Genomic DNA, 11,621 nt, shown 5'->3' with positions numbered 1-11,621 from the left:
TTTTTATTTATTTCCAGCATCTGCAGATTCACTTGTGTTGCCTTTAAAGCATTTAATGTGTTTTATCTATCTACCTATCTTTACCACAACTTTTGTAACATTTTCAAGAAATAAAAGTTATTTTTTTAGAGATACAGCATTGAATAGGTCCTTCCAGCCCAACGAGCCAAACCACCCTGCAATTTGCGATTTACCCCCAACCTAACGGGACAATCTATAATAACCAATTGCCCTCCAAACCAGTGCATCTTTGGACTGGGAGGATGCCAGAGAAAATCCATGCATTACGTGGGAGGGATGTATAGATCCCTTACAGATGGCGACGGAATTGAACCAAACCCGAGCAATACCATGGCGCCCAAAAATAGATAATCATTGGGGAGGAAAAACTTTTTCCCCAAATATCAGAAATTTCATTAATTTTGTTGCCAAAGTCTAACCTATCCTCATTTTTACGACCATCTTTCTTTCACTTTTTTTGGATTTCTGTGCCTCTGCGGCAGGGGAAAGGCTGGTGATATACCTCCCTATAAGTCCACAGACTCCAAATGTGAGGACTCCCATCTATTCTCTCATTTCCCCTTCTCTGACATGTCTGTGATGTTTTCCTTCTTGCTGAGCCATAACTTCCCCTCTATTATATTCGACCAACCCTTTTTGTCCTCATTCTTATCTATCTCCTTTACTTCTGTTCTCACCCACACTCCTCCTGGATGGAGGAAGTTGAAGTCACCCTACCATCCTACACATCCTTCAATATTGTCATTGTCAACAAGATTTCATTGTCAATCCCTTCTTTCCTCTGTTCCCTTCACAATTTCCATCTCTACTCTTCCATCTTGATCAGCTCCTCTTCTCACAGAACATTTCTGAACAACCATAGGGTTTACACTACCAGTCCTTTCATTTCTTCCTTTTCCATGATCCACGTCCCAGGAGCAGAATTAGGCCAGTTGACCCATCGAATCTGCTCCGCCATTTTATCATGGCTGATCCATTTTTCCTCTCAGACCCAGTCTCCTGCCCCCCACCCCCCATATCCCTTCGTGCCCTGACCAGAATCAACCTCTGCCTTAAATATAGATACAGACTTGGCCTCCACAGCTGCCTGTAGCAAAGAATTCCGCAGATTCACCACTCTGTCAGCACTCAACATCATTAAGATGAAAGAGCTGATTGTAGACTTCAGAAAGGGTAAGACGGAAGAACACACACCAACCCTCATAGAGGGTTCAGAAGTGGAGAGAGTGAGCAGCTTCAAGTTCCTGGGTGTCAAGATTTCTGAGGATCTAACCTGGTCCCAACATATCGATGTAGTCATAAAGAAGGCAAGACAGCGGCTATACTTTATTAGGAGTTTGAAGAGATTTGGCATGTCAACAAATACACTCAAAAACTTCTATAGTTGTACTCTGGAGAGCATTCTGACGGGCTGCATCACTGTCTGGTATGGAGGGGCTACTGCACAGGACCGAAAGAAGCTGCAGAAAGTTGTAAATCTGGTCAGCTCCATCTTGGGCACTAGTCTACAAAGTACCCAGGACATCTTTAAGGAGTGGTGTCTCAGAAACGCAGCATCCATTATTAAGGACGTCCAGCACCCAGGGCATGCCCTTTTCTCACTGTTACCATCAGGTAGAAGGTACAGAAGCCTGAAGGCACACACTCAGGGATTCAGGAACAGCTTCTTCTCTTCTGCCATCCGATTCCTAAGTGGACTTTGAACCCTTGAACACTACCTCACTTTTTTAATACAGTATTCAGTATTTACACGATTTTAATACATTCAATGTACGTATTCTGTAATCGTTTTACTTATTTATTATTTCTTTCATATTATTTATTGCATTGAACTGCTGCTGCTAAGTTAACAAATATCACGGCGCATGCCGATAATAATATTACCTGATTCTGATTTATTACAGAATTTAGACAATTTAAAAGGCCGCTGCAATTAGATACCATGGCGACGATGCTGGGCGGGAGGTTCGCCCTGTACTGCGAATATATCATGTGCGCCCGCTAGTAATAGACGACCGTCGTTCGATCATGCTTGTTGAGGGCCTCACATCAATTACTTGATTGGACAATGGGTAATGTCTACCAACCAATGACAAGAGTGTGCGGAGTTTATAAACTGAAACGCTCCATTTGTATGTAGAAACAGCTTTAGTAAATGGTGAGTTAGTTCATACTTGGGAAAGAGGTTGTAAGTTTCAGTTCGTTTAGTGTACGCCATTCATGCTAAGTTTTCCCAGCAGTTTCTGTTTTAAGTTAGTAAATGCAGTTTGAAATTGCTAGCTGGCTCTCGCTGGAATAATTTCTTCGTCACAGTAAGGGAACAGGGTGAATTACTGTGACTGGGGTAATTCAGTTGGAGTCGGGGTTATTCAATCAAAAGCAAATCGAGAGCAGACAATAGGAAGTACACTCAATTTGTCTTCCCATTGGATTTAAGCATAACCAATCGTGGTGCACAATTCGCGAATCGGAGCGTTGATTTGACGGATAATGCAGGCGTGAAGTAAATTGACCAATGGGGAGTGATTGTGTATTATTTGAATGTTCTGTTTCTTAAATTCCTCACGTAAGAGGTAATCCTCCGCTTTTAATTCAGTTTACCGTACAAGTCAGTTTTATCAAGGTGCATTGAGCCGATGTTTCCCCACCACCACGAAGATCAGTTGACGTGCGTCGAAATGCACTGTATTGTAAATTTGTACTTTAAAAGATTCCGGCTTTGACTTGTGGAGAAGCAGCACAGGACAGGAACAGACACGTGTACTGTATTAAGAACGCAGAAGTTGTTCGGCTCATTTCCTTATTAAGTGAGTTAAAGCATATACTTATCGGAAATCAAAGTTGTGTTTATGACTCTTAGTCTTTTGGTTTAAAATGTCTTTGTCGGCAAAGTTACAGTATTATTACTGTTAATCTTCCGTTCTTTTTCTGTTTGAAAAAGGGTGGTGATAAATCTTGGTGGTAGAGTTGGAGTGATGGTTGATAGCTAATGGTTCCCTGTCCGTAACCGTTAAAGAACAAATCTTTTTGTATATAGGCAAGAGCTCTGTGGATTTTAAGGAATGGAGTCTACAGTTGATGTGGTTTATATAAAAAAAAGTATTTTTTTCCAGCTGCCTGGAGGAATGTATTTGTTTAATCAGTTCCTTATAAAGCTTGGGTTTCTTTCTGGCATGTTACATTAGTACAAGAATGAACTAAACATCTGGCTAGATGGGGAGGTTGGGGGGTTGTGTAGCAGGATTGTTATTATAATTTAACCACCATGATTGCATTTTTTAAAAAATCTAATAATTTAAAATGACAATCTGAGGTTGATGGCTTAATTTGGATTTTAAAGGGGTAGCTTCTTTGCAAAGCCCCAAAATCCTAGTGATGCACCACTACCACAGTTTTGCCACTTGTACCCTGCAGGCTTTTGTGCGTGACGAGGACTGATAAATGGGGGAAATAGTAAAGTTAGCACAAAAAAAACTTTGTTAGAAGCCTGGATGATGTGGAGAGAGAGGCCTCTTCAGTTGATTTGCTTAATATTTTAATGAGTCTTGATCAGTTCATGGTTTTTAGAGAGATTGCAGTAAATATTGTTAATTCAATTACATAGTAATAATTTAATTCGAAACAGGAGATGCAGGAAATCCAGACAGAATGCAGGAAGAACTCAGGAGGTCAGGCACCATCTATGGAGAGGAATAAACAGTTGACATTTCGGGCTGAGGCGTCCTGATGAAGGGTCTTGGCCTGAAAAATCAACAGTTTGTATTTTACTGTGTGTGCATCACTTCACATTCGAATCTCTAGTTTGAAGCATTGTTGAGCAAGGCTTTCAAATATGATAGGCAGGGCAGACTTATTGCTTAAATAGACAGTTTGTTACGTGTAACGGCCTTGCACACAGTAAGAAGCCTTGTTGCTTATTTTCAGGTTTGGCACCCCTTCACTGCCACCCCCCTCAATCCACTAAAAGTCATGGAATTAATTCCTCATTGTCGTTTGTTTTCCCCCTGAGCACCTTCAAATTTTGGCCATTTCCCATGATCTGTAATGGGGTATGTTTGGGGGGGGGGGTATGTTTGGTTGTACATGTTCTTGTTGTGATTTGTTTCCACCTTATTTTTTACTAACTCCATTCCTAATTAGATCTTTCCCATTTTAAACTGAAGACATCTCCTAACCTTTCCCTTTAATAAATTAATTCCTCTCCCTCCTCCTCCCATGCCCAAATCCAGTAACTTTTTAGACTTGGTCGAATTTTGTATTGTCACTGGTTTAAGTCTGTTAAATGTTTGATACAACAACTGCATTGTCATAGATCAATTGGTTTTTCATAGTCATCATTCTACAGGATGGTAACAAGCCCTTGAGTGAAACTTCTTTCTACTGTTTTGCCTGGCAAGCTGCCCATTGCTCTCCTGGCCTATCTTATCCATCTGTTTATCTATATGGCTTTTATTTTTTATTTAGAAATCCAATACGGTAACCAGCTCATCCGGCCAACCAAGCTTGCATCATCCAATTACGCCCATGTGATCAATTAACCCACTGACCCATACTTCTTCAGAAGGTGGGAGGAAGTCCATGTGGTCACAGAAAGAATAGACAGTGGTGGGAATTGAACCCTCGCCACCAACACTGTAGTGACATGATGCTGTTATGTGACCATGATACCCCTCATCTATTTCTCATTTTGCTTCACCTCTGGCAGTGTTACATTCACTGTGGTAGGACTTGAACCTATGACCTTCTGCACAGAGGTAGATGAGCAATTAACGTGTCAAGCTCAACCACCATTTCCTGCAGTTCATTCCACATGTGCACTATCATTTCCATATAATATAGAACATTTAACCCTTCAACATGGTATAGGCCTTTGGCTGAAAATGTTTATGCCTACCCTTTAACCCAGTCTAGCCCTTCCTTCCTACATAGAATTAGAATCGGGTTTATTATCACCGGCATGTGTTGTGAAGTTTGTTAACTCAGCAGCAGTTCAATGCAATACATAATATAGAAGATAGTAATGAATAAATAAGCAAATCAATTGCAGTATACATATTGAATAGTTTAAAAATCATGCAAAAAAAGAAAATAATATATATTTTAAAAAAGTGAGGTAGTGTTCAAGGGTTCAGTGTCCATTTAGGATTCAGATGGCAAATGGGAAGAAGCTGTTTCTGAATCGGTGAGTGCCTCCTACCTTGATGGTAACAGTGAGAAAAGGGCATGCCCTGGGTGCTGGAGGTCCTTAATAATGGACGCTGCCTTTCTGAGGCACTGCTCCTTGAAGATGTCCTGGGTACTTTGTAGGCTAGTACCCAAGATGGAGCCAACTAAATTTACTGCCCTCTGCAGCTTCTTTCGGTCCTATGCAGTAGCCCCCTGCCCCGATACCAGACAGTGAAGCAGCCTGTCAGAATGCTCTCAATGGTGCATCTATAGAAGTTTATAGCATCTATAGTCCTCCATTTTTCTATGATCCATGTGTCGATCTAAAAGTTTCTTAAATGTCCCTAATATTTGAAGAAGTTGACCTGCTGTCCCTTTAAATCTTTTTCCCTCTGATTCACAGCTAGGCTTTTTTTTAAAAAGCACCCATCCCTGGGAAAGTTTTTTTTTTCCCCCCACTGACCTTGCCCCTCATGAGCTTGTACACCTCTGAAGGTTACCCCCTCAGTCTCCAACATTCTAGGGATAAAGTCCTAGCCTATGCAACCTCTGAGTAACTCAGGTCCCCCAAACTCAAACAATATCTTCCTGTTTTAAATGCTAGTGTATGGCTTACTGTGACTTGTAAAAGTATTCAGATCCTGACCCTTTGCTCACATAAATGAGTACTTCCAATCAGGGATTTTGATCAATTTAACTGAGAATTTTTAATTTGTGAATCACATACTCCTTCTCTCCCCCCCCCCCCCCACTTCCCCAACAGTAGAGCCTAAAAAAACCAAAGCATGAAAAACTAATTTTGAACAAATGTTAGAAGTTCAAAAATGTGCATCCACCTTTGCTCAGTACCCAGTTGAACCACTTCTTGCAGCTATTACAACCAGTAGTCTTTTGGGATAAGTCTCTATTGGCTTTACGCAATGTGATGGAGCAAGATTTGCCTATTCCTGTGCCTCGAGCTGTGCCAGGTTAGCTGGGGAATGGCAGTGGACAGCAATCTTGTGGTCTTGCCAGAGCAAGTTCAATCAGGTTAAGGTCAGACTCTGAGTGGGCCTTTCAAGCACATCAATTATCTTCATCTGAAGCCACTCCGTGGTTGCTCTGGCAGTGTGCTGTGGATCATTGTTCTGCTGAAAGATGAACTTTCTCCCTGCTTTATGGTTTCTAGCAGAAGCTTGCAATTTTTAAAAAAAAGTTTAGGATCTCTCTGTATTTAGAAGCGTTCATCTTCTCATGAACCCTGACCAGATTTCCAGTCCCTGCTGCTGAAAAGCATCCCCCATAGCATGATGCTACCTCCACCATGCATTACAGTGGGGATGGTGTTACCTGGCTGATGCACAGTATTAGATTTATGCTTCATATAATTTAGAGTTGAGAACAAAACGTTCCACTTTGGTCTCATCCGACCACAAGGTTGTCTTCTACCACCGCATCTCTTCCATTTCATGCACATCTGCTCTCAGCCCATCCTCCCACCACCCTACCAGGAATAGGGTTCCTCTTGTCCTCACCAATCACCCCACCAGCCTCCACGTCCAGCACATAATTCTCCGCAACTTCTGCCATCTCCAAAGGGATCTCACTACCGAGCACAATGCACATCTTTCCCTCACCCAATTCTACTTCCCATTCCAACATGTCTATCCATATCCTCCTCCACTGTCGTGATGAGGCCACACTTGGGTTGGAGGAACAACACCATATCCCGATCTGGATGGCCTCCAACCTGATGGCATGAACATTGATTTCTCTAACCTCTGGTAATGACCACCCCCCCACCCCATTCACCATTTCCCATCCCCTTTTTTCTCTCTCTCCTTGTCTCCTTGCCTGCCCTTCGCCTCCCTTTTGTGCTCCTCCCCCTTTTCTTTCTTCCATGGCCTTCTGTCCTCTTCAATCAGACCTCTCCTCTCTCCAGCCTTGTACGTCTTTCACCAGTCAACTTTCCAGCTCTTTATTTCATCCCTCCCCCTTCAAGTTTCACCTATCATCTTGTGTTTCTCTCTCCCCTCCCCCCACCTTTTAAACCTACTCCTCAGCTTTTCCTCCAGTCTTCAGCTTCACAATTTTGGTTTATAATTTTCTGGTAAACTGACAGGCCTTGGAATTTTCCTTTTGATAATATATTGCACAATGTTTTATAGATTAGCTCACAAAATCTTACTTCAATATATTTTAACTCTGGAAAATGAGACAGTAACATGTAAAAATTGTTGGGGATAAAGTTTTTCAAGGCACTGTATGTAAAAATGCTGTTCCTATCAGTTAATGTTCTATTTTCCTTTTTTAACCCCAAACTCCACAAATGATCATCCTTACCAGATTGACCTCAATGAAGTCCTCACTACCTGCACCAAGACGCAGTGCTTCAACTAGCGATGTTTCCAGGACTCTGACTGCTGCTAAAGAGAACTTTAAGAAGGGGGCACAAGCTAGGCCTCCACTGCAGAGCAGAAAAAATGTAATTCCTAACTGGCCGGAGAAACCTCTGAATAGACTGCGTAAAAGCACAATTGATACCAATAACTTGAAGCCTTTGGAGAATCAATTGCCAAGGTCAAGTGTTTCAAAGGTTAAAAGCAGAAGGTTCACCACTGGCTCCTTCACTCCGAATTCAATCCGGAAGTTAGATAGGAAGATGGAACCCAAGTTCAAAAAGGCCGCACAAACAGAAGGAAGTCCACTCAATTCAACATTTTGTCTCCCGTGTTCTGATGGCAAACCGGCAAAGACCAAGAGTTCAGATGTGGTTATGGTGCAGAACCGCTTGCCCGGCGCTGATGCCACTTGCAGTGTACCTGAATCCAAGTTGGTACCTGAATCCAAGTTGGTACCTGAATCCAAGTTGGTGCCCTCGGCCAACTTACCACTTACACCAGTAGAACCTGGTGACTTTACAAGTTTATTAACCACCCCTATCATGCAAGAGTGTTTAGAGATAGCTGCTCAGTTAAGCGATGAAGACAAAACTTGTCCTGTTAATGCACTAAGTCAGTGGCCCATGAGCAATGTTTCTGTAATAACTGAAGAGCCCATGCCACTTGACTGCTCTTCTTCCTTCTACTCAGACATCTCCCTAGTAAAATCTCCACGTGTTGGCTGTACTCTGGAATTGCCCGGAAACAGTTTAATGCACACCAGTTGTCAACAAATCTACACAGAAATAAACTGTATTGAGCTGCCCTCAAGTGACACATTAGAAAATGGATACTCTGACTGTGATTCTGAGACCGTGTCATTTTCAGGAAACTTGATTCAGTTTGATACTGAGGTGCCGAGTGACCCCAAGGATCTTGTGGGCATTGCTCCTTCTGTGCCAGAGGCAGAAGGTCATTCCAAAAATGTGAACCAGTCACCCGCCGTAACCAACTGCCGTCCTTCGGAGGGTGTAGAAGATTTAATGACATTAGATGGCACCATGGTGCACACTGATACTTCAGATATGCCATCAAAGAATGAATTCCCTGATAAAAGTGCCATACAAACAAAGCCCTCATCAGCCTCAAAGTTGCCTCTGTCTAAGGCAGACTTGCTGTTGTGTGAAGGGCCTACGGTAAGTGACGAAATTCTGGTCGTGCCTCAACAGAATGTGTGCTTTGGGAATGAGGTTGAGAAGCCAGCTACGCTGACTAATTTTCCGCAAAGTCTCACTCCAGGGAACTTGATCCAATTGAACGAAACAATGACATTGAAAGGTAATAGAACATTTGATGCATCAAAGCCTGAATGCAGCTTTGGGAATGACTCCAACAGGCTTCCATCGACAGGAAATAAAGTGCAATTGAATGATACCATGACAGTGGACCATAAAAATACAACCTTTGAAGCATCGAAGCATGAATGCAATTTGGGAAGTGACCCCAAGGTCACTGGCATGTTACTTCCCATTATAGGTGATAAAGTGCAATTAAATGATACCATGACAATGGACCATAAAAATGCAACCTTTGAAGCATCGAAGCATGAATGCAATTTGGGAAGTGACTCCAATGAGGCTGCTGGCATCTTACCTCCAAGTATAGACAATCAAATGCAATTAATTAATACCATGAATGTAGACCAAAGAAATGCAACCTTTGAAACATTGAAACATGAAGAGTGCTTTGGAGGTGATGTTAGCAAAGTGACTACCTTGTCACTCTGCAAGTTCACAAGTGAGGCAGTGCAGCTAAATGTAACTATGTCTGACCTCAAAGATGCAAGGTTTGAGCCACCGGAAGTTGGTAACAGCTTGGAAGTGGTAGAAGATGGCAGAAGTAAAGAGCTGCCCAGTTGTGAGCCACATCTGTCTTCAGAAGGCTTAATTGATCTTGAACAACTCAATTCTGAAAGCCTTACACTTGTGGGAAAACGTGATGGCAGTGCGTTAATTTCTGTCTCAGAACAGCAGGGAATAAAGCAAAATGGTGAGAGTAGCCACTTAAAAGATTCAAATGCCATCCCAAATTTTGGAAAAGATGATTCCAAATCTTCTGCCAGAAGTGAACTACATCAAGACAATGATGGCAACATCAGTTCTGCAGAACTTCAGAAAGATCCTCCTGACTTGATAAAAAGTATACATTTAAGAGATTCTATGAAAAACGAAGAACTTAATGTTTGTGAAAGTGCTGATTTAGTTCACGATGCAGTGAGTTCAGAATGGGCTCCGCACTTCATGTCTACTCCAAATGTTGCTATGAGAGTGAGTTTTCTGGAATATATGCCATTTGATCATTCCTTCCAGAGCTCTTCCTCCACCCTTCAGGATGATGCTGATTATCTTGATAAACAAGTTCCCAAAGCTGACTTAAGCTCTGGATCTATCAAAAGTGACACCAAGCGCGCCAGTGGAAGGGTCGTAAATGCACCAAGAATTGAGCAGAAAGCGAAAGTGTTGATGACAAGCTCCTCGAAACCCACTTCCTCCCTTCCTGCAACCAGAAGGAAAACTCTCAATCTGGCAGCTGGGTCTCAGGAAGATAAACGCAGTGCAGAAAAGAAGTCTATACCTTTGCCTAGAAGAACCACTAGGCTGAGTTCTTCCTCAACGGGAAGAGGGGGAAAGCCTCCAATACAACCATCCACTCTTTCCAAGATGTGCCCTCCAAAACCTCGCCTAATCCTAGGGAAGCCAAGCAGTGTCGGAACTGGGCAGACTGAGGCCAGTAATCACCTTCCGTCTGGCCGGACTGGGGCTGATACCAAAGTAAGTGGATTTTTCGCTGTTTGCACACTATCCTGTATTTCTAGAGCACAAAAAACCAAACTGCTGGAGGAACTTTGCAGGTTGGGCAGACGGATGAGTCTCAACCTGGAACAACCTCTCCCAAGTTCCTCCAGATCCCAGCATCTGCAGTCTCCTGTGTCTGAGTTAGTCACTTCATGCAGTGGCACCTTTTGGAGGCAGTAACTATAATGCCCAAATAAAATCTGTTTACTAGTCTGAGCAAGGGTTTTGATTTATTACAAACTTTAATTGGAAGAGGGGCTTGGAAGGGTGGATAGATGGGGAAAGAAGTTCTCCAACTAAACTTGACTAGAGTTAGATGCATTTGCTTAAAACTTGCATTTAAAATTGGCCATTAAATGAGAAATATGTTTATTAATATTGAACAGACCAAGTAGCATCTGAAGAAAAGGTTTATATTTAGCTTAACAGATGAACAACTCATCACACGTGCTGGCTGATGTTTTCCAACTTTTCTTTGGGTTTGCAGTATTACCTTGTGCAGGGTATCTACATGGTGGAGGTGGTTAGCACAAAGCTAAACAGTACCAGCGACGACCCCCCCCGGCTGCCTGTAAGGAGACTGTATGTTCCTCCCGTTACTGAGTGGGTTTCTTCCTTCCGCAGTCTGAAGACCTACCAGTTGGTAGGTTAATTGATCATTGTGAATTGCCCTGTGTTTTGGTGATAGCTGGTTCTTCAACTGCGAAGATCAAGAAGGAAGAAGTCCTTGAGCGATGGTGCGATTGGTGGTGACTTCTGAGCCACCTATGTGCAGAGTTGAGACTGACTTTCAGTGTCATCTAACACTTGTCATTTCACCCCTTCTCCATTGCTATAGGACTTTTCTTCCGGCCTGCGCTGCATAGGTTTATAGTGAGGGTCGGCTCCACTCTTTAGGCTGAGGGGATGGCACGGCAAGCTGTAGGTCGAGTACCAGAGCTTTCCTTCTCCAAGACAGACTGCCTGGCAAGGCTAACGAGTCCCTTCTACCTGGGTTTGGAATCGGAGTTGTCCTTCTCCTAGGCTGGCTGCAAACCAAGGCTGATAAACCCAGCCCACCCTCCCAATTATACGGTTGGACACTCAGTCGTGCCATGACAGGGCAAGCTCAGTAGACAGTGGAGGTGTTGCTATGGACACAGTGGTGTAGGAGAGGCCTTCTGCGAGGCAAGCCAAATAGTTGTCCTGTGGCGATCACTACACCTGGAAAGGAGAGGCT

The 11,621-nt window shown here is 42.9% G+C and overlaps 1 protein-coding gene across 4 annotated transcripts in view; it reads left to right on the top strand.

Annotated features, from left to right (window-relative positions):
- Nucleotides 1-2,625: 2,625 nt before the first annotated feature.
- LOC140734208 (uncharacterized) overlaps nucleotides 2,626-11,621 on the top strand; it is a 29,776-nt gene continuing 20,780 nt past the window's right edge. For all 4 annotated transcript variants that reach the window (XM_073057883.1, XM_073057881.1, XM_073057882.1 and 1 more), the window contains exons 1-2: nucleotides 2,626-2,828; nucleotides 7,513-10,378. In XM_073057883.1, the coding sequence (XP_072913984.1) occupies nucleotides 7,523-10,378 (2,856 nt within the window). In that variant the 5' untranslated portion in view covers nucleotides 2,626-2,828; nucleotides 7,513-7,522. The remainder of the gene's footprint in view (nucleotides 2,829-7,512; nucleotides 10,379-11,621) is intronic.

The sequence above is a fragment of the Hemitrygon akajei genome, chromosome 10 (genome assembly GCF_048418815.1).
Source record: "Hemitrygon akajei chromosome 10, sHemAka1.3, whole genome shotgun sequence".
In the NCBI taxonomy this organism is placed as follows: Eukaryota; Metazoa; Chordata; class Chondrichthyes; order Myliobatiformes; family Dasyatidae; genus Hemitrygon; species Hemitrygon akajei.
The sequence above is the reverse complement of the archived record's forward strand: the minus strand, read 5'-3'. Positions and strand labels throughout refer to the sequence as shown.